This window comes from Bombina bombina, chromosome 3 (assembly GCF_027579735.1).
Source record: "Bombina bombina isolate aBomBom1 chromosome 3, aBomBom1.pri, whole genome shotgun sequence".
NCBI lineage: Eukaryota > Metazoa > Chordata > Amphibia > Anura > Bombinatoridae > Bombina > Bombina bombina.
The window spans coordinates 1189557376-1189581690 of NC_069501.1; the positions used below are offsets into that span (position 1 = coordinate 1189557376).

General features: G+C 39.1%; 1 protein-coding gene across 1 annotated transcript in view; it reads left to right on the top strand.

The window, feature by feature from the left end:
* The window catches only part of SLC36A4 (solute carrier family 36 member 4), an 879508-nt gene extending 855411 nt beyond the window's left edge, over positions 1-24097 (top strand). Inside the window, 1 exon segment of the mRNA XM_053708622.1 lies at positions 22549-24097. Coding sequence (XP_053564597.1) covers positions 22549-22850 — 302 coding nt within the window. The 3' untranslated portion in view covers positions 22851-24097.
* The last annotated feature ends 218 nt before the right edge of the window (positions 24098-24315 follow it).

The window sequence follows — 24315 nt, forward strand, 5'->3', positions numbered from 1 at the left end:
CAGGAGGTGAGTTCCCTATCGCTCCCTATCACTACTACACATGCGGGTAACCCAGGTTATGTATTTCCCTCCTCGGATTGTTCCCCCCAGAGGTTGTGGTACGTTTTCGCTTTTACAAACCTTTGGCGCTTGTGAGTCTACAAAGTCCAGATGTTTATTATGGATTGTGCTCGTGCCCGATTGCCCCAGGTCTCTCAGGCCACTGGAGGGCATGTGCAGTTCTCTGCGGGTGTAACTGTTCCTGAGTGTTGTGCCTTTTGTTACAGGCGGGCTCGCCTTTGTGTCCTACCCAGACACGTTTTTGAGCTGTTTGGAGACCCTATCCTTCTTGGTTATGGGACTCATCAGTCTCCTCCTTTGAATGACTCACCCCCCTAGACATGGGGGGATGAAGTAATCTCCTTTATGTCTTGTTATCAAGATCTTTCCCAGTTTTGTTGGAAGAACAGGGTTTTCGTTAGGCTGGTCCTGCGGATCTTTATGTTCTTCTTGGGCGTTAACCCTCAGGTTGCCTGTTTTTTTATTTTATCCGTTTAGGATGAATTTTTTTTCTTTTTCATACTTTTTTTCTTGCGTGAAATCTCTAGGATCGATACTCGCTGTTTGCTTCTATGGAAGTTGTTTGGGACACTTTAGTCCCATGTTTGTCTGTTTTCTTCCTCCCTCTTTGAGGGCGGATTTAGCCAGTTTGGCAGTTATGACCCTGGTTGCAGGCTAGTCCTGCTTGGGTTCAGATCTTCTGTCTCACGGCTTATTCAGACACGTGGCACCTATTATACCTTGCTGGTCAGGTTAGGGTGCTAAGTGCTCTTAACATTATTTATGTAATCATTTTACTAGTTTCAGCTAAGAATTCTCAAGTGGACTTGCCGGTCCATGCGTCTCTCGGGATTGTTTCAGTCCTAAATAGCTGTCGCTCTGGTGACTGGGTCAGTGACTTTTGCTGCGTCACTCTCTGTTGTTTCTGATACCCACGGAACCTAGAGTATTCCTTCCCTTGTGGTGGGAAGATTAGAGGTTTTAGCGCCTCTCCCGTCGGTGGGGTGGGGCGGTGTTGCTTTACGAAATTGTCCTTTGTGGACTTGTTCCTTTAGTGGTTCTCTTCTTCATTGAGACCTCTTGGATTGTCCATTTCTCCTTAGGATGGGTCATGTTGGTAGTGCTCTGCACCTCTTTCTTGGGATAAAAGAGGTTCTCGTGGTTTTCCACTCTTATGGTTAATTTATTGCCATCCAAATGGCATCCAAACCCATGTTTTACTGTCCTCTGACTTCAAATCTGAGGTGATGAAGAGGCTTGATGTTGCTCTGTTCGGGTGACTTGTCCTCGCTGTTCCCCTTGTGTCTGGAGCTCATGGCTAGCTGGACAACTAGATCAGCTGTACTGTTGCAAATTGATGGTTGCTAGTTCGATCCCCGGCGAGGTCTACTCATCCTTTCCTCCTTCCGAGGTTGATAAAATGAGCAGCGCCTTGTGTCCCTTTTGGGGGATTAACCACACTTTTTAAAGCACAATCATGTTAATGTTGCTTGGTCACCTGTTAGCTCTATTGTCCTTTTATGGCCCTGGCTCTTTGGAGTGTTGGGCTCCTGCGAAGGGTGGTCTCTTCCCTTGGGTCGGGACTTGCTCCTGTTATCCGGGTTATTCTGGATTTTTCCCTGGGAGGTCTGTTTTTTTATTTCAGATGAGGGATTTATTTTCCTAGAAGATTGTTTAATCTAAACATTTGTGGGGCCCGGGCTTCTTGTCCTAATTTTCCGGTGGTCAAGGGTTTTTACTCTGCGTTTTCTCTTTGTGAATCCCACTGTGGGATGTTACTGGACCTTATGATCGTAGGACTGGCCTGGGGGTTCCAGTTTCCAGGGTACTTGGGCTTAGCCCTTGTTCTGGCTGTTCTGTTTTACAACTTGGTCAGATTTTCTGAGAGCCAGGGTTCCTTGGGGCTTGTCTTGTGCCGGACGATACGGTCCTCTTGGGACAGCAAACTAACATGACCTGATGGTGGGCTTTCCTGCCTAGCAAATGGAGGGTCTGCGGTTGCTCAGCTATCACTTTTGTGCCTGGTATGTGTGCTAGCACAATGGTGTTTTAAGGGGTTAGTCAGTGACGTGGCCTTGTGTCCTCTCGGTTCTTCTATGACTTCCTGTCTTAAGGGGGGCTCTGTGTCCTTACGGAGGTGTGGTTACTTTTTTAGGGGCCTCTCCTGCTGGCTCTGCATTGAGACTTAGTATTGTGGCCTTGCTAGATCCCTTGGATCTATCGCCTGCTCGATTATCTTTAGATTGAAGTGGCTGTGTCCATTCTTCCTCCCTTTTGGGGGCCGGTTTTGGGGTTTCTTTCGGTTCTCTTGCTTTCAGATCTGCCACTGCTTGGGCTGGTCCGGCTTGGTGTAAGATCTGAGATCTGTTGTTCATCCTCAGCTTTTGGGGATGGTTGTGGACCTTTTTTAGAGGTTCTGTGCCTCTCCCACTTTGTGATCTGTGAGTAGGCTTGGCTGCCTGGATTGCCTGGAGAGTGTCCTCTGTCTTAGAGGTTTGGCAATTTGCTATTTTGTTCGGCCACTTCTTCCTTACAGATAGTGTTTTCTCCCTGTCCTCCTACGGATGGCAGCATGTTACTGGACTCAGATGTTTATTCTGAGGTTGTTACTTGTAATTTCTGTTTGCTCAGTCTCTGAGTTCTGACGTGTTGAAGACTTTGTCTTCAGCTGTCTTTTTCGGTGCTGTTGCATAATGTTTGGGAGATGTTCTTCTCATTGATGATGCCTGGTTGCTCCTTGTGGGTTGGACATCGTCTCCCCTTGTTCTTTTGAAGGTTTTTTTTTTCCTTTATGGATTTTGCTGTACCTTTGGGTATCCCTTTGGCTTACCCTTGTTCTCTCCCTTTTGGGGATTTTGGTACTGTACTAGGATGGGTTGTGTGGGGACCGACTGCTGGGGTGCGACGGTTCTCCTGGAGGAGTGTTGGCTCAGTGCGTCTGCTTGCGGTCTCTAGTCAGGCTTTCGGACTATCTGCGGGTCAGTGTCCTTGGGGCCTTTTCCTTCTAGTTTTTTTGCCCGGCTCCGACGAAGGGGGGTTTGGTTGGGTTGTGAGTTTTTTCAGGCCTGGTGCCCACAGAATGGCTTTGGTATTGTTTTCCCAAAAGTAATGAATGCAGCTGTGGACTCTTTCCATTTATGAAGAAAAACTTAAATTATGCTCCCCACCCGTATGTTTTTCTGTGGGGCGTCTTTGTTTTTTTTATTCTTCTGGCACCTTTTCACCCTGGTATTTCTTCTACTGTTCCTTGTTCGTCGGCAGAATGACTGGGGGATGAGGGAAGTGGGAGGAGTATTTAAGCCTTTGGCTGGGGTGTCTTTGCCTCCTCCTGGTGGCCAGGTTCTTATTTCCCAAAAGTAATGAATGCAGCTGTGGACTCTTTCCATCTGAAGAAAAGAAAATGATCAGGTAAGCATAATAAGTTTTATGCAATATTAATATTTATTAAAGTGTTATACTGTGTATTTACTGTAACTATTTTTTACATTATATATTTATATATATATAATATATATTTTTGTGTGTAGAGATATATATATCTTTACCAAAATATTTATTTATGAATATATAGAACATTTTCTGCTATGTTAAGAACATTGAAATATTAATATTTCACATCGGGTTAGCGTACTTGAGCAAACGTGATTTTTTTTTTTCTGTGGGAGAATACAATAATGTGGTCACACTATTCCAAGTTGGGATTTTCGCGTGTCCAAGTTACCGCTTGTGCGAAGACTTTATACTTTCAACTTTTCATACGCACACAACCCAACGTGCGCAAAAAGCTTACTTCTAACGTTGTTAACCCATGGGTGGGAGCAATAATTAGGACTCCATTTGTCATCTAGCACTATATATTTTTATGTATACATACACATACATACATTGGATTTATTAGTTTGTAATTTGTCTTTAGACCGTCCTTATCCTCCTCTATCTCCTCCATAGATACTTGATATTTATAGAATACCAAAATGTATAATAAATATAACCTACTTGCATTTCCATTGTTCAGCACTGTGTAGCCTGTTGGTGCTTTATAAATAAAAGATAGTAATATTATTGAATTGCAAAGAAAGTAGGACAGTTATGTGAAATTTTCCTTTACACTAGAAAATTTTCATCTCATTAAGACCCAAAGAGTACAGCTGGTTTTATTCCTTTCTCTCTGTCACAGATGCATTTCCTCTGTGTACGTTTACCCTTCAACTGCTTTTCACAAGGTACTGCATGTGAATTAGATTATCAAGGTTAATCTTTTGTGAGTGAAGTTCAGCTATCTTCTGAAGTCCAGTCATATCTTTGTATGAATAGATATTTGCTATGACAAAATTACTTCACAAGAGATTTTAATTTTGCAATGTCTGAATTTTAGTAATATAAAATTGTGTTATTTGGCTTGATTATGTTAAGAAATTAGCTTTCTGTTACTTTGCTGCATATCTGACCCTATTCCACTATCATTTTGATAGTACAGTGTATTGTACCTTCATCTAATGAAACAATTATACTTTGCAGCCCCTTAAAAATGTATCTTACAGTAACCTATTCTTCTACATCTTAAATCCTCTTACAAATAATTATTTGGCAATAATAATTGTTTCTTTCATAAGGTAGTGAGAGTCTAGTAACCTCAACATTCCAAGAGCTTTTAATCCCTCCCACTTGCCTGTATACCTCAGTCTTATTTTTGCCTCCACATGAGAAGGTGATTTGAGGTGCTTCAGATTCTTCAAAACAAAGGTTGTCAGACTTGAGAACCATTATCCCCTCAGAGCAGAGAATAGGACAGCGGGGTGTAAAGGAGTACTTGGAAAGTGAATTTAATTCTCCTGCAGGAGTTTGTAACTATCCCTCCTACTTCCCTCTCCCTCCCAGTAGTTCTTTGCCTCATCAAGGAAAGGGCAAGGTTAGAGGTGGTCTGAATTTATAGAAGATTCCCTTCCCTCAGTGGATAGTTCCTGCAAGAGAGGGATGTAGTAGAGTACTGGTTGTACAATGTACAGTCCCTTCAGCCTCTTCCTGATGGGCCATGATGATGTACACCCTTAATACAGGGTCAGGCAGAAGTAACGCCCTTAAGAGTGTGGTTGTGTTTTGTTACATAATTATATGCTTATTTTCTGTAAGAACTATATAGGATTCTAAATCTTTAATAAAAGATTTGATATAGATTACAAGCTCATGAAAAAGGGGTGTTATTTCTGCATGACCCTGTATATCCACTACTGTTAGTAACAGTAAAGAATCGGCTCTCTATTGTATCAGGTGAATGGACAGTTGGGCTAGATCCGTGGAGGGGGCAATATATTGGTTAGAATAGCTGGTCTAACACAGCTACCAGGCTTATGGAATCTACACACAGAATCTATTTCTGGGCCTAAACACTTTATTAGCACTCCACATTAGCCATTCTACATCTAAAGACTGTGAAACAATTTTGAGTGCCCTTTCCTCCAAGCTGGAAACCATCAGATTTATTAAGCTGCTAGTACTTTAAGGTCAGTTCATGACAACAGTAAACTTGAATTTGCAACAGAGTGGATGTTCCAGGGGGGGTAGACAAAATGAGAAGTGATATACAACAATTGGAGGATTGGACAAACGACTGGGATCTAAAGTTTAACACAGCAAAGTGTAAAATAATGCATTTAGGGAAGAAAAATCCAAATGTTAATTACAGACTCAATGACACTTTACTGACTGTTACAGACGAGGAACAGGACTTGGGAATTATTATTTCAGATGATTTAAAACTTAGTAAACAATGTAGTAAGGCAGCGAGTAAGGCTAGCAGAATGCTTGGATGTATTGGTAGAGGTATTTGCAGCAGAAATAGTAAGGTTCTTATGCCACTTTATAGATCATTAGTTAGGCCTCATCTTGAGTATTGTGTGCAGTTCTGGAGGCCATATCTTCAGAAGGATATTAACAAACTTGAATCTGTGCAAAGGAGGGCTACCAAAATGGTACATGGTCTAAAAAATAAAACTTACCAGGATAGGCTCAATGACCTAAATATGTATAGCTTAGAGGAGAGAAGGGAAAGAGGTGATATGATAGCAACTTTCAAGTACATTAAAGGGTTTAGTAAAACTGAGGCTGTGGGTATTTTACATAAAATGGAAAATTCAAGAACAAGGGGTCATGAGCTCAAGCTAAAGGGTAGTAGATTCAGGAGTAATTTGAGGAAGCACTTCTTTACAGAAAGAGTGATTGATTTATGGAATAAACTTCCTCAAGAGGTAGTAGCAACAAACACTGTGGGGGACTTTAAAAATGCATGGGACAAGCATAGGGCTATCCTACGAACTAGATAAGTTTATACTGTTAGGTAAGGTGGGGCAGACTTGCTGGGCCTATGGCTCTTATCTGCCGTCAATATCTATGTTTCTATGTTTCTATGAAGGATACTTACATACCCATCCACAAGGGACATCATCAGTTCCTTTGTTTTGCTTTCCTGGAAAGACACTATCAATTTATAGCTCTTCCCTTTGGTCTTGCCACTGCTCCCAAGATCTTCACAAAGGTACTGGGGGTTCTTCTCTCAGTCATCAGGGCTCAGCCGTAGCTTCATACCTGAATGATATATTGGTTCAAGCTCTATCTTTACCTTTAGCAACTGCTCACAAAAAGAAACTTCTCTGGTTTCTTTGCAGTCATGATTTGAAGGTTAATGTGGCCAAGAGTTCTCTCAAACAAGAGTGTCTATTCTGGGAGTAATCATAGACTCGGTAGCTATAAGGCTATTTTTAACAGACCAACACAAACTCATGCTAATGCCAGATGCCATTCCTTTTGCAAAGTTTAATTTGCATCCTCTCCAGCTTTGTATGCTGAGACAAAGGAATGGAGATCACTCCAACTTTTGTCAGTTAATTCATTTGGACCCATTAGTCAGATGGTCTCTTTCCTGGGGGACGTCCCCCATTCTGGTATCTCTGGTTATAGGGGCCCTTCATCCATTGTGGAAAATAATCACCATGAAATTCCAGCTTGCCAGGCTAGAGAGCATTTTAGGGATCCCAAAGGAATCAGGGTGTTTGGTCGCCTCAAGTGCAAATCTACCAATAAATGTCCTTGACCTCCATGTGATCTGCAGAGGTCTTTAGACATGGCTGCTGCACAGTTCAGTTTCTTTCATTCATTTTCAGTCTGACAATATCACGGCAGTGGCCTACATCAATCATCAGAAGGAGGTTTCCCGTATACTGAATTGGGATGAGGTTCATCAATGCACCATCTCAGCCTTTCACATCCCAGAGGTCGACAACTGGGAAGCATATTATCTGAGTCTTCAGACTCTACACTCAGGGCAATGGTCTCTCAACCAGAAGATCTTTGATCAGTTGGTATGTTGTTTGGGTTTTCCAGAGATATATCTAACGGTGTCTTGTCTGAACTTCACACTTCCCAGATATGGGTCGAGTTTGAAGGATACTCATGCGGAACTGACAAATGCCCTAGCTGCTCCTTGGTCTTATCTAGTTTACCTGTTTCCTTGCAGGACGTGGTATGCCAAGCTAGTTTGGATGGCCAGCTCTCCTTCGTGGTGTCTTGCACAACATCGAGATCTGCTTTCTCAAGGTACATTCTTTTATCTAAATCTCCTGTCTCTCAATTTAACTGCTTGGAGATTAAATGTTTAGTTTTTTCTCTGAGGGAATTTTCTGATTCTGTGATAGAGACCTTGATTCGGGCTTGTAAGCCTGTCACCAGAAAAAATTACCACAAGGTATGGAAGGTGTATTTTTCTTTGTGTTCAGATTTGGTTTATTCTTGGCATTCCATTAGAATTACTAATATTTTACAATTCCTTCAGGATGGCCTAGATTAGGGTTTATCGGGTAGTCCTCTTAGGGTCATATCTCTGCTCTTTCTGTTTTGTTGCACAGGAAACTAGCTTGTCTCTCTGATATTCAGGCATTCATTTAGGTGCTGGTTAGAATCAGACCTTTTATTAAGCCTATGGGGCCTATCTATCAAGCTCCGAACGGAGCTTGACGGCCCGTGTTTCTGGCGAGTCTTCAGACTCGCCAGAAACACAAGTTATGGAGCAGCGGTCACAAAGACCGCTGCTCCACAACCCTGTCCGCCTGCTTTGATCGAGTACGATCGGGTTGATTGACACCCCCCTGCTGGCGGCCGATTGGCCGTGAGTCTGCAGGGGGCAGCATTGCACCAGCAGCTCTTGTGAGCTGCTGGTGCAATGCTGAATACGGAGAGCATATTGCTTTCCGCATTCAGCGATGTCTTGCGGGACCTGATCCGCACTGTCGGATCAGGTCCGCAAGACATTTGTTAAATTGGCCTCTATTTCTCCTCCATCGAGTCTAAATCTGGTTCTTAGAGTTTTGCAATCTCCTCCCTTTGAACATGTGCATTCTTTGGATATTCAATTGTTGTCTTGGAAGGTTTTGTTTTTATTAACTATGTCCTCAGCTAGGAGAGTTTCAAAACTATCAGTTTTTCTTGTGAGTCTTTATATTTGTTTTTTTATCAGGAAAAGCAGTGTTGCATACTTTGTCTAGTTTTCTGCATAAGGAGTTTCTTTGGAGACGTTTACATCAGGAAATTGTTGTTCCTTCATTATGCCTTAATCCAAAATCTTATAAAGAGAGACTATTGCATAATTTGAATGGGTTCAGGGCATTGAAGCTTTAATACAGGCTGCTAAGGACTTCCATCAGTCCTCCAGTGTGTTTGTTTTGTTTTCAGGCTAATGCAAGGGCCAAAAAAGCCACTTCTGATTTTTTTAGCTTCTTGCATAGAGTCCGACTCCCAGAGCTGTAATTCTTAAGGAAGTGTTCTTTTTTTACTTCCTGGGCTTTCAAGAATGAGGCTTCCATAGAAAAATGTGCAAGGCTGCAACTTGGTCTTCTTTGCATACTTTCACCAAATGTTATCATTTGTATGTTTTTGCATCGGCTGAGGCTGAGGCAGCTTTCGGAAGTATGATCCTTCAGGCGGTTGTGAATGATAAATAGGTGCCTGCCTTTACTTTTTTTGTCCCACACATTTTTTCCATGCACTCTACAGCCTGGGTTTTGGTTCCCAAGAGTAAGGTCCCATGGACTGTCACCACAATAAGAATGAAAACATAATTTATAGACATGTGCAATTAGTTTTGGTCGAATTTTGTTTTTTTGGCCGATTTGGAGATTCGAATGAATCAGAATTCCGAAAATGAATAAATCAGTTTCCAAACTTTCGGATCCATTCTTTATTCATATTCTGAATTTTTCATTGTTCTAATCTAAACCGCAGTTCCCCGACATCGCCGACACTAAATCACTAAATAAAGCTATTAACCCCTAAACCGCCGTTCCCAAACATCACCAACACTAACTAAACCTATTAATCCCTAAACCGCCATTCCCAAACATCACCAACACTAACTAAACGTATTAACCCCTAAACCACCGTTCCGAAACATCGCCAGCACTAACTAAACCTATTAACCCCTAAACCACCGGCCCCCACATTGCAACAAACTAAATTAAGCTATTAACCCCTAAACCTAACACCCCTTAATTTTAACATAATTAAAATAGACCTAAATTAAATACAAACTTACCTGTGAAATAAAAATAAAACCTAAGCTAGCTAAAATATAACTATTTACTAACTACCTAGTTAAAATAAATACAAACTTACCTTTGAAATAAAAATAAAACCTAAGCTTAAACTAATAAAACCTAACATTACTAAAAATAAAAAAACACTAACATTACTAAAAAATAAAAAACTAACATTACTAAAAAATTAAAACTACAATTACAAAAAATAAAAAAACTACCATTACAAAAAATAACAAAGGAAATTATTCAAAACAATAAAAATTATTCCTATTCTAATAACCCGTTTATAAAAAAAACCACCCCAAAATAAAAAAAAAAACCTAATCTATAATAATAAACTACCAAGGGCCCTTAAAAGGGCCTTTTGTAGGGCATTGCCCTAAAGTTAACAGCTCTTTTGCAAAGAAATAAAAAGAAACACCCCTAACATTAAAAACCCCCAAACCCAGAAAATAAAAAAAAACTAATCTACCCATTGCCCTGAAAAGGACATTTGTATGGGCATTGCCCTTAAAAGGGCATTCAGCTCTTTTACTGCCCTACCTTGCATTGAATCCTCAGTGTGCGGCGGACGATCGCATGAAGAGGACCTCCACATCGGACCGATTGACCTCCGCATCCGCGCATCGACCACTCTGCAGGGATGAAGAAGATGCCGGTTCCCGCGATGGATGAAGATTGAGCCGTCTGGATGAAGATGCTTCGCCACCGGGATGAAGATCATTCGCCGGACTTCTGCAACTGTGAGTACCGATTTTGGGGTTAGTGGTTTTTTTTGTTTTTTAGGGGTGTTTTTTGTTTTTTTTAGATTAGGGCTTTTTTATTTTAATGGGCCGAAAAAGAGCTGAATGCCCTTTTAAGGGCAGTAAAAGAGCAATGGGTAAATTAGGTTTTCTTTAGATAGTTTTTTTTTTAATTTATTTTGTGGGTTTGGGAATTTTGTAATGTTAGGGGGTGTTTGTTGTATTTTTTTAGTAGAAGAGATGTTAACTTTAGGGCAATGCCCTACAAAAGGCCCTTTTAAGGGCTATTGATAGTTTACTATAGATTAGGGTTCTTTTATTTTGGGGTGTTTTTTTTTTTTTTAAATATGGTATTAGAATAGGAATAATTTTTATTAATTTGGATAACTACGTTTGTTATTTTTTGTAAAGGTAGTTTTTTTTATTTTTGGGGTGTTTTTTTATTTTTTTTAATGGGCCGAAAAAGAGCTGAATGCCCTATTTTTTGTAATGGTATTTTTAATTTTTTAGCAATCTTATGTTTTTTTATTTTTAGTAATCTTAGGTTTTTTATTTTTAGTAATCTTAGGTTTTACTAGTGTAAGCCTAGGTTTTATTTTTATTTCACAGGTAAGTTTGTATTTATTTTAACTAGGTAGTTAGTAAATAGTTATATTGCAGCTAGCTTAGGTTTTATTTTATTTTCACATGTAAGTTTGTATTTATTTTTAAATAGGTAGTTAGTTAATAACTGTAACTTTAATTTAGGTCTATTTTAATTATGTTAAGGTTAGGGATGTTAGGTTTAGGGGTTAATACAGTTTAAATTAGGTTGTTGCGATGTTGGGGTCAGCGGTTTAGGGGTTAATAGGTTTAGTTAGTGTTGGTGATGTTTGGGAACGGCGGTTTAGGGGTTAATATGTTCAGTTAGTGTTTTAGTTAGTGTCTGCGATGTTAGGGAACTGATGTTTAGGGGTTAATAGGTTTAGTTAGTTTCTGGGAACGGCGGTTTAGTTAGTGTTGGCGATGTGGGGGCGGTGGTTTAGGGGTTAATAGGTTTAGGTAGTGTTTGCGATGTGGGGGACAGTGGTTTAGGTGTTATTAGCTTTATTTAGTGTCAGTGATGTGGGTGGCGGCTGCGGTTTTACATAAATTTGTTTTGGCAACCGCCAGACTATTAGTTATGTTAAAGGGATAGTAAACCCAAACTTTTTCTTTCATGATTCAGATAGAGCAAGCAATTTTAAGCATCTTTCTAATTTACTCCTATTAGCATTTTTTCTTTGTTCTTTTGGTATCTTTATTTGAAAAAGCATGAATGTTAAAGGGATAGTATAGTCTGAATTACACTTTCATGATTCAGATAGAGCATGTCATTTTAAGTAACTTCGTTCTCTTGGTATCTTTATTTTAAAAAGATGGACTGTAAGTTTAGGAGCCGGCCCATTTTTGTTTCAGAACCTGGGTAGCACTTGCTCATTTGTGTCTAAATGTAGCCATCCAATCAGCAAGCGCTACACAGGTGCTGAACCAAAAATGGGCCGGCTCTTAAGCTTACATTGCTGCTTTTTAAATACAGATACCAAGAGAACAAAGAAAATTTTATATGAGTCCTTTGGAAAGTTGCCTAAAATTGCATGCTCTATCTGAATCATGAAAGTTTAATTTTGACTATACTATTCCTTTAAAGTGATGGTAAATTTCAGACTATAAGAATGTTGCAATAAAATATATATTAGTTTGCAAGTAAAACCACATAATTTTTTTTTATTTTTATTTTTAAAAGTGTGTGTGTATATATATATATATATATATATATATATATATATATATATATAATAATAAAAGGTTTATAATCCTAATTACTATTGTCTATTCCTCCGCCCCCCTTCATTTCTTCTTTTGGTTGGGCTGTGATGTATAGAGCAGTCACATCCACTCTATACATAGTCTTTCTATGGGCTTTAAAGGGGCTGGACTTCAAGATTGTCAACTGACACACATGTTGATTGGATGTTTACTGGAATTGTCATAAAAAAAAAAGTTAATCCATGTATGCCGGCATAACATTGTAAAAGAAGCATTATTATATGCACTAATTTACCCTTAGACAGATGGATTTTTTTTTTTAAAAAAAGGTAAACATACTTTTTTAATGGCAAAGATTACATTTATGGCATTTGATTATTTAAAGTTTAGCATCACTTTAAGTTAAATAGTTTTTTCGGATCCTTTCTTTGTTTTATGCATTATTCTATTCTAAACTTCAGAATAGAATAATGCATATGAATAAAGAATGGATTTCTTTGTTCTCTTGGTATTCTTAGTTAAAAGCTAAAACTAGGAGGTTAATATGTGAATTGCTAAGCCCTTGAAGGCCACCTCTTTTCTCAGGGCATTTTGACAGTTTTTCACCACTAGAGGGTATTAGTTCATGTGTGTCATATAGATAACACTGTGCTCACGCAAGTGGAGTTTAGATGAACCAGCTCTGATTGGCTAAAATGGATGTCTGTCAAAAGAAATGAAATATGGGGGCAGTTTGCAGAGGCTTAGATACAAGGTTATCACAGAGGTAAAAAGTGTATTTATATAACCGTGTTGGATATGCAAACCTAGGGAATGGGTAATAAAGAGATTATCTATCTTTTTGAACAATACAAATTCTGGTGTAGACTGTCTCTTTAACATAAATCCTAATTTGTCGAAACAAAATTATTTATTTAACTAATAAAAACAAAATGAAATTTTTAGCTTTGCACATGTCTAATAAATTATTCTTACCTGATAAATGAATTTCTTTCTCGGTGAGAACCTTGTCTGTACGCCGTTTACTACATTTTGCCCAAAGTCAGGGATTTTATTCCAAACTTAGTCAATCATTGGGGGGGAACTCGCAGTTTTGTGAATATTAACTTGGATGGAATGCAATTATTGCAATCATACAATTTCTGCAATTCATGTTCCAAGAATAAACAGTTGGGAAGTAGACTACCTCAATCGACAATCTCTTCTTTTAAGAGAATGGTCTCTAATTCAGGAGGTTTTCAATCAATTTGTGACCTCTCATTTAAATCACAAGCTTCCCAGATACTGTGCCAGGTTCCACAACGAAACTCATACATTCTCTAGTAATTGCCTGGTTGATTCGTCTAACCCCTTGGATCCTTAATTTTGTTTTCAGGGTTTTCCAGGCTACTCCATTGCAGTGGATGTCTAGTTTAGATATTCAGCTTCTCTCTTGGAAGGTATTGTTTCTTTTAGCAATTTCTTCTGCCAAAAGAGTTTCTGAATTGTCTGTTCTTTTTTGTTAGGAACTATACCATATTTTTCATTGGAATAAGGCTGTGCTACACTTTAGTATAGTTTTCTAGTAAGGTAGTATCTCTGGAAAACATCAGTCAAGAGAATGTAGTTCCATATTTGTGCCCTAATCAAAACATTTCCATTATTTAGATGTAGTTAGAGCTTTAAATATTGAGTGCCACATGAGAGATTAATATATAAAATGAAGGGATTGTGAATAGCTGAAAACGTTAGCTCATAGATATATAGCTGGATAAAAGACAGAGCAACGAGTAGTAGTAAACAGATCATACTCAGATTGGACAAAGGTACTCAGTACTGGGCCCTATTTTTTTGTATTTTAAGGATGAAAAAGCCACATCTCTATTTTTACAGATGATACAAAGCTGTGTAAGGTCATTAGGACAGTGCAGGATCAAATTGCTTTACAAGGGCATTTTTAAAAATTAGAAGAATGGGCAGGTAAATAGAAAATGTAATTGAATTCTAGAAAATGCAAGGTGCTACATTTTGGAAGTAAAATAAGCAGAGAACCTATTATTTAAATGGAACTAGACTTAGCCAGAGGAGGAAATATATTTGGGGGTAATTAATAGATAACAAGCTAAAGATGGGTGCACAATGCAGGACAGTGGCTTCTAAGGCTAATAAGATACTAGCATGTATTAAGAAACATTGATGCAAGGGAGGAAAGCATAATTCTGTCACTATATAAATCCCTGGTAAGACCTCACCTTGAGTATGGAGTGCAGATCTGGGAACCAATCTCAAAAAGACATTGCAGACTTAGAAAAAGTTTATAGAAGGGCCACACAAATAATAAGGGGAATGGGCTATGAGGAGAAGTTAGCCAAACTGGGTCTGTTTTCTCTAGAAAAAAAAGGCGCTTTAGAAGTGACATGATTACATTATATAAATATGTTAAAGGCCCATACTCAGAGATAGCAGAAGCTCTGTTTATTACAAGAAAATCGTTCATGACAAGAGGTCAACATTTAAGGCTGGAGAAAAGGAGATTTAATCTCCAGCAACCTAAACGTTTTTTCACTGTAAGAGCAATTAAATTATGTAACTCATTACCTAAAAACCTAGGGAGGTAGTAAATGCCAATACCTTAGATACATTTAAAATTGGTTTACATTTCTGGATAGAAACAGAATTCAGGGATGTGATTGCTTGTGTTAAATTGGTCACCTTTTAATGGGATTAATTTAAGATAAACTGGAGCTTTTATTGTAAATACATTAAGATTTATATAGGTTGAACTTGATGGACTTCTGTCTTTTTTCAGCCTCATCTACTATGTACAGACTTTAGACAATCTGATAGTTTGTTATTTTATATGAATTTATGTGAGTATATGTAGCTATAAGTATATACAGATAAATATAAGAATATGTATATAAAAATAAATAGAACTTTTTCTCCTATGTGAAGAACATTGAAATGTAAAATATTTACGGTGCATACACAGTAGAACACAATATTAAAATATATTAAACATGAATGTTCATGTTTTCAGGTATTTGAGTGAAAAGGGCTGCAAAGCATATATGCATTTGTATATATGTGTATATACATACATATATACACATGTAAGAATAAATACACATGTATATGCATACATTATTACATTAACCCCTACACCCCCACTACAAACTAACCCTACACTTCTTAACCCACTAACAGCTAACCCCCTCATAGTAGTTTCCTCACCAAACATGTAGCTATGCAGGCAGACAGCCACTTTACAGGTCTCCAAGTACACCATCCCAGCACAACCTGATACTGAGGCACCTCTCTGCACTCTTAGAGTTCCTATATAGCTATAGGGGCAAATAATGAAGGAACAGGTGTGCTTGCTGACCTAAAAACTTAACTCATTAACAACCGGGATAAAGTGCTCTTTTGTAACCTCTGACTGTTGTATACATGGTCCCGGACTATCTTTCACAGTGTGTATATAGATATATAAAAGCCCTTTCCATTTAAATACTTTCCAGTCATATACCATATACCTTTTAACATGTTTCACCATACTCCCAACGTTTTCTCAAAAGAGCCTTTTGAGAGAGCTGGGATTCCGGCAAAATTAAGGGGAGAGGGCTGGTGGGAGCCTAAATATTTTAAATCATGCACCAGTAGTATTTCTCTTGTTAAGTGTAGTCAGTCCACGGGTCATCCATTACTTATGGAATATATCTCTTCCTAACAGGAAGCTGCAAGAGGATCACCCAGCAGAGCTGCTATATAGCTCCTCCCCTCACATGTCATATTCAGTCATTCTCTTGCAGCCTAACTAGATAGGTCGCTGTGAGAGGTCTGTGGTGTTTTTTAACTTAGTTTATTTCTACAATCAAAAGTTTGTTATTTTAAATGGCACGGAGTGTGCTGTTTATTCTCAGGCAGCATTAGAAGAAGAATCTGCCTGCGTTTTCTATGATCTTAGCAGACGTAACTAAGATCCACTGGCTGTTCTCATCTGAGGAGTGAGGTAACTTCAGAAAAGGGGAATAGCATGCAGGGCCCCCCTGCAAATGAGGTATGTGCAGTAATTATTTTTCTGAGGAATGGAATTGACTGAGAAAATACTGCTGATACCAATGTAAAGTAAGTTCAGCCTTAAATGCAGTGATAGCGACTGGTATTAGGCTGATGAGTGTGTGTACACTGAATGTATTTTTCTAAGGAATGGAATTGACTCTGAAAATACTGTTAATACTGAAATAATGTATGAGCCTTAACTGCAGTAAAAGCGACTGGTAGCAGGCTTATTAATAACAATTCATAACTTTTCAAATGTATGTTTAAAACGTTTACTGGCATGTTAATCGTTTTTTGTGAGGTACTTGGTGATAAAACTTATTGGGGCATGATTTTTACCACATGGCCATCTTTGTTTTCTGCATAGAAACAGTTTTCTGAGCTTCCCCACTGTTGTAATATGAGTGGGAGGGGCCTATTTTAGCGCTTTTTTGCGCAGTAAAAATTCAGTCACAATCTGTCTACTTCATCCTCCATGATCCAGATCGTCTCTAGAGAGCTCAGGGGTCTTCAAAATTCATTTTGAGGGAGGTTTATCAGTCACAGCAGACCTGTGACAGTGTGTTTTGACTGTGAGAAAAACGTTAATTATTAAATTGTTAATCCGTTTTTGGGTATTAAGGGGTTAATCATCCATTTGCTGGTGGGTGCAATCCTTTGCTAACTTAATACATTTACTGTGAAAAATTGGTTGCTATAACTATTTTGGTTCATTGTTATTTCAACTGTGACAGCTTTTTGTGCTTCTTAAAGGCACAGTAGCGTTTTTTATATTGCTTGTAAATTTATTTAGAAAAGTATTTCCAAGCTTGCTAGTCTCATTGCTAGTCTGTTTAAACATGTCTGACACAGATGAATCTCTTTGTTCACTATGTTTAAAGGCCAATGTGGAGCCCAATAGAAATTTATGTACTAATTGCATTGATGCTACTTTAAATAAAAGTCAATCTTTACATGTAAAGAAATTATCACCAGACAACGAGGGGGAAGTTATGCCGACTAACTCTCCTCACGTGTCAGTACCTTCGCCTCCCGCTCAGGAGGTGCGTGATTTTGTGGCGCCAAGTACATCAGGGAGGCCCTTACAAATCACTTTGCAAGACATGGCTACTGTTATGACAGAAGTATTATCTAAATTGCCAGAATTAAGAGGCAAGCGCGATAGCTCTGGGTTAAGGACAGGGCGCGCGGATGAGGTGAGAGCCATGTCAGATACTGCGTCACAGTTTGCAGAACGTGAAGACGGAGAGCTTCATTCTGTGGGTGACGGATCTGATCCAGGGAGACTGGATTCAGAGATTTCTAATTTTAAATTTAAGCTTGAGAACCTCCGCATATTGCTACGGGAGGTATTAGCGGCTCTGAATGATTGTAACACGGTTGCAATTCCAGAAAAATTATGTAGGTTGGATAGATACTATGCGGTACCGGTGTGTACTGACGTGTTTCCTATACCTAAAAGGCTTACAGAGATTATTAGCAAGGAGTGGGATAGACCTGGTGTGCCCTTTTCCCCTCCTCCCATATTAAGGAAAATGTTTCCTATAGACGCCACCACACGAGACTTATGGCAGACGGTCCCTAAGGTGGAGGGAGCAGTTTCTACTTTAGCTAAGCGTACCACTATCCCGGTGGAGGATAGTTGTGCCTTTTCAGATCCAATGGATAAGAAATTAGAGGGTTACCTTAAGAAAATGTTTGTTCAACAAGGTTTTATCTTACAGCCCCTTGCATGCATTGCGCCTGTCACTGCTGCTGCGGCATTCTGGTTTGAGTCTCTGGAAGAGGCCATTCGCACAGCTCCATTGGATGAAATTATGAACAAGCTTAAAGCACTTAAGCTAGCTAACGCATTTGTTTCTGATGCCGTCGTACATTTAACCAAACTTACGGCTAAGAACTCCGGATTCGCCATCCAAGCGCGCAGAGCGCTATGGCTTAAATCCTGGTCAGCTGACGTGACTTCTAAATCTAAATTGCTTAATATTCCTTTCAAAGGGCAGACCTTATTCGGGCCCGGCTTGAAAGAAATTATAGCTGACATTACGGGAGGTAAGGGCCATGCTCTACCTCAGGACAGGGCCAAATCAAAGGCCAAACAGTCTAATTTTCGTGCCTTTCGTAACTTCAAGGCTGGAGCAGCATCAACTTCCTCCGCTCCAAAACAGGAAGGAGCTGTTGCTCGTTACAGGCAGGGCTGGAAAGTTAACCAGTCCTGGAACAAGGGCAAGCAGGCCAAGAAACCTGCTGCTGCCCCCAAGACAGCATGAAGAGAGGGCCCCCTATCCGGAAACGGATCTAGTGGGGGGCAGACTTTCTCTCTTCGCCCAGGCTTGGGCAAGAGATGTCCAGGATCCCTGGGCGTTGGAGATCATATCTCAGGGATATCTCCTGGACTTCAAAACTTCTCCTCCACGAGGGAGATTTCATCTTTCAAGGTTATCAGCAAACCAAATAAAGAAAGAGGCGTTTCTACGCTGTGTACAAGACCTTTTACTAATGGGGGTGATCCACCCAGTTCCGCGGACGGAACACGGGCAGGGATTCTATTCAAATCTATTTGTGGTTCCCAAGAAAGAGGGAACCTTCAGACCAATCTTAGACTTAAAAATCCTAAACAAATTTCTAAGAGTTCCATCATTCAAAATGGAAACTATTCGAACCATCCTTCCCATGATCCAAGAGGGTCAGTACATGACCACAGTGGATTTAAAGGATGCCTACCTTCACATACCGATTCACAAGGATCATTATCGGTACCTAAGATTTGCTTTCCTAGACAGGCATTACCAGTTTGTAGCTCTTCCCTTCGGATTAGCTACGGCTCCAAGAATCTTTACAAAAGTTCTGGGCTCACTTCTGGCGGTACTAAGACCGCGAGGCATAGCGGTGACTCCGTACCTAGACGACATTCTGATACAAGCGTCAAGTTTTCAAACTGCCAAGTCTCATACAGAGATAGTTCTGGCATTTCTGAGGTCGCATGGGTGGAAGGTGAACGTGGAAAAGAGTTCTCTATTACCACTTACAAGAGTTCCCTTTCTAGGGACTCTTATAGATTCTGTAGAGATGAAAATTTACCTGACAGAGGCCAGGTTATCAAAACTTCTAAATGCTTGCCGTGTCCTTCATTCAATTCCACACCCGTCAGTAGCTCAGTTCATGGAAGTAATCGGCTTAATGGTAGCGGCAATGGACATAGTACCATTTGCGCGCCTGCATCTCAGACCGCTGCAATTGTGCATGCTAAGTCAGTGGAACGGGGATTACTCAGATTTGTCCCCCCTACTAAGTCTGGATCAAGAGACCAGAGATTCTCTTCTATGGTGGCTCTCTCGGCCACATCTGTCCAAGGGGATGACCTTTCGCAGGCCAGATTGGACGATTGTAACAACAGACGCCAGCCTTCTAGGCTGGGGCGCAGTCTGGAACTCCCTGAAAGCTCAGGGATTATGGACTCAGGAGGAGAAACTCCTCCCAATAAATATTCTGGAATTAAGAGCAATATTCAATGCTCTCCTAGCTTGGCCTCAGTTAGCAACTCTGAGGTTCATCAGATTTCAGTCGGACAACATCACGACTGTGGCTTACATCAACCATCAAGGGGGAACCAGAAGTTCCCTAGCGATGTTGGAAGTCTCAAAGATAATTCGCTGGGCAGAGTCTCACTCTTGCCACCTGTCAGCGATTTACATCCCAGGCGTAGAGAACTGGGAGGCGGATTTTCTAAGTCGCCAGACTTTTCATCCGGGGGAGTGGGAACTTCATCCGGAGGTCTTTGCTCAACTGATTCTTCGTTGGGGCAAACCAGATCTGGATCTCATGGCGTTTCGCCAGAACGCCAAGCTTCCTTGTTACGGATCCAGGTCCAGGGACCCGGGAGCGGTGCTGATAGATGCTCTGACAGCCCCTTGGGTCTTCAACATGGCTTATGTGTTTCCACCATTCCCGATGCTTCCTCGTTTGATTGCCAAGATCAAACAGGAGAGAGCTTCGGTGATTCTGATAGCGCCTGCGTGGCCACGCAGGACCTGGTATGCAGACCTAGTGGACATGTCGTCCTGTCCACCGTGGTCTCTGCCTCTGAGACAGGACCTTCTAATTCAGGGTCCTTTCAAACATCCAAATCTAATTTCTCTGAGGCTGACTGCATGGAGATTGAACGCTTGATTCTATCAAAGCGTGGCTTCTCGGAGTCGGTTATTGATACCTTAATACAGGCTAGGAAGCCTGTTACCAGAAAAATTTACCATAAGATATGGCGTAAATATTTATATTGGTGCGAATCCAAGAGTTACTCATGGAGTAAGGTTAGGATTCCTAGGATATTGTCCTTTCTACAAGAGGGTTTAGAAAAGGGCTTATCTGCTAGTTCGTTAAAGGGACAGATTTCTGCTCTGTCTATTCTTCTACACAAACGTCTGGCTGAAGTTCCAGACGTTCAGGATTTAGCCTGTGTTTAAGACTGTTGCTCCGCCGTGGAGCTTAAACTTAGTTCTTAATGTTCTTCAAGGCGTTCCATTTGAACCCCCTCATTCCATTGATATCAAGCTGTTATCCTGGAAGGTTTTGTTTTTGATGGCTATTTCCTCGGCTCGAAGAGTCTCTGAGTTATCTGCCTTACATTGTGATTCTCCTTATCTGATTTTTCATTCAGACAAGGTAGTTCTGCGTACTAAACCTGGGTTCTTACCTAAGGTAGTTACTAACAGGAATATCAATCAAGAGATTGTTGTTCCATCACTGTGTCCTAACCCTTCTTCAAAGAAGGAACGACTTTTGCATAATTTGGACGTAGTCCGTGCCCTGAAGTTCTATTTGCAGGCAACTAAACATTTTCGTCAAACTTCTTCCCTGTTTGTCGTTTACTCTGGACAGAGAAGAGGTCAAAAGGCTTCGGCTACCTCTCTCTCTTTTTGGCTTCGTAGCATAATACGTTTAGCATATGAGACTGCTGGACAGCAGCCTCCTGAAAGGATTACAGCTCATTCTACTAGAGCTGTGGCTTCCACCTGGGCCTTTAAAAATGAGGCCTCTGTTGAACAGATTTGCAAGGCTGCGACTTGGTCTTCACTTCACACCTTTTCAAAATTTTACAAATTTGACACTTTTGCTTCTTCGGAGGCTATTTTTGGGAGAAAGGTACTTCAGGCAGTGGTTCCTTCTGTTTAATGTTCCTGCCTTGTCCCTCCCTTCATCCGTGTACTTTAGCTTTGGTATTGGTATTCCATAAGTAATGGATGACCCGTGGACTGACTACACTTAACAAGAGAAAACATAATTTATGCTTACCTGATAAATTTATTTCTCTTGTAGTGTAGTCAGTCCACAGCCCGCCCTGTCTTTAAGGCAGACCTAAATTTTAATTAAACTCCAGTCACCACTGCACCCTATGGTTTCTCCTTTCTCGTCTGCTTTGGTCGAATGACTGAATATGACATGTGAGGGGAGGAGCTATATAGCAGCTCTGCTGGGTGATCCTCTTGCAGCTTCCTGTTAGGAAGAGATATATTCCATAAGTAATGGATGACCCGTGGACTGACTACACTACAAGAGAAATAAATTTATCAGGTAAGCATAAATTATGTTTTTTGAACTGGTTCAAACTGTTAGTAATAGAGCCATTCATCTGATGTGAATAAAAACATTTATGTGATGGTAATCTAACGTGTAGCAGGATTTCTCTATGCATAAGCTGACGATAAGCTAAAAGACGTATAAATCTACGCTATTGTTAGGCTTACAAAAGAAATTATTTATACTTGAAATTAGTGATTTGAAACTTGGGTGCAATCTTAAAAAACACAAGTTGCTGAATTAAAGCACAAGGAGATTTTCTTGCATATGCAGAAAGTATATTTGCAATATAAATGAAAATTAAGACTTGCAAACTGTTACATTTCCTTGTTGTGGTATGGCTTACATGAACCATAACCACATTCTCATCCTACTATAATAAAGAAATGTAAAATCTTTGGGTCTGTTTGTCAATCAGATCAAGGCAAAAAAATCTTAAAGCAGCATAATTGCATTTAATTTTTTATATATGAGGTATTTAACCTATGTGATGTAGATGTTATAACCATTTCTGTTTGACAAATCTCTTTATGCTTAGCATGTTGGAATGTACATAAATTAATAATGTCATAGTAAGTCCTTATTTAAGGCAAGTGTAAGACTTTATGAATTTACATATTAAACATTGCTGCTGAGATTAAACACAATAGGGATATAATCTATTGCATCTAAATACATATAAGGGAAACATGTTGTATATAAAAGTAAATAGAACATGACAATCATTCTTTATTTTGTAATATAAGATTTTTATCATTTTTCTTTATCTTTTTCAGGTGCCATCGCAATTTCAATACCGAGACTTGATTTGGTGATATCATTTGTGGGCGCTGTGGGCAGCAGTACGTTAGCTCTCATCCTTCCACCTCTGGTAGAGATAATTACATTTTACAAAGAAAATTTAAGCCCGTGGGTCATTGCAAAGGATATTACCATAGCCATCATTGGATTTGTTGGATTTTTAATGGGAACTTATGTAACAATTGAAGAAATTATTTACCCTACTATTTTGCAACCATCAAATGTTACAGAAAGTACATTTCGTGAACGTAACGCTACTTATTTTGGAGCTCATTAAGCAGTACTCTTCAGAACGTTTTTTTTGTATTTCAGATAACAAACGGAAAAATAATGGTTTATTTTAGAACTGTACTGTATTTTCTTTTTCATTTTTTGAGCTTTGTAATATTTTTACTGTATTTTTTGTATGCATTATGTTTTATTAGGAATATTTTCTTAATATAACAGAAGTTTTATTTTGTATTTTTGATATTGTAGACTATAAAATTCAATGTCAAATAATTATGTCACTGTTTGTTATATTTTAGATCAAGTTTAATTCATCAGTTGTAATGAAGATGTGCTATAACTCACTTTTAAATATAGATATAAAATTCTAATACCCCGCGCTCCTCCGGCCACTTAAAAAGTAAACTTTTCTATGAGCCAACGGTTTGAACTGTTCTCCAATCAGCGCTCTCCCCATACAGCACTTTTGTTGTAGCTAGAGCGTTGATTGGAGAATAATTCAAACAGTTCACAGAAAAAAATGTCTTTCCAAGTGTGTCGCGGAGCGTGTGGGGATTTGAATTTTATATCTATATAAAAAGTAAGTTATAGCGCATCTTCATTACAACTGATAAATTAAACTCCATCTAAAATATCACTATCATTCCAGATCTGAATTTAAAAAGTGTAGAGTTTACCATCACTTTAAATTAATAATATATTTATAATAGAGATTTTTAAAATAATTTGAGACACCTACTGCCCAATCAGGCACAACCTCTGAGAAAGCACTTATAAAACTGAAAAAACCAACAGACCATTGAGAGACCAAATATTTATAGTTTAAATCCCAACTCTGACATGATTTGGCAAATCAGAAAGCTCTTGTCTGTGTTCCAATTGGAATTTTTCTACTAGTTATTAATTTTAAGTAGCCTCTTGATTTTTTTGATATTTCATCTTCATAAAAGCAATCAATGCAAAATTGTAAAATGTTCTTAAAAGTACTCATTGTGGTTATTTAAACATTACGTTTGCAGATAAATTTAGTTTGATATACTAACTCAAAATATAGGTGTTTGGTGTCACATTTTAAACAAGGATCTTAGAATGAGCTTAAAACTTTATGATCTGATTATATTGCATTACTGAATGGAAAAAAACATTATAGTCTCTATCACAATCTATCAATATCAGCTCTTTTTCGTTCTTTTCAATTCAGCGCGACCACAGTAAAGTGTTTTTGGGTGATACATAGACTCACAAACAAGTTTTTGGATTCTTAATAAAAGCTCTATTTCTCCTATGGGGCCAAAACGTTCTCACAATAATTTTGAAATCACTTTTCAACAGCTTTCAACAGCTTTTCGAGACGATTTTTTTTAGTTATCTATGCACTATATAAGCATTCAAAAATGCATTTTGGACATCTTTACATCATTTCTTGGCAATTTGCAAACTGTCTATTATACTTTGACAATTATTTCTTTTAACATTATTTACACCTAGTGTTTGTTAAAGCACAATTTCTATTT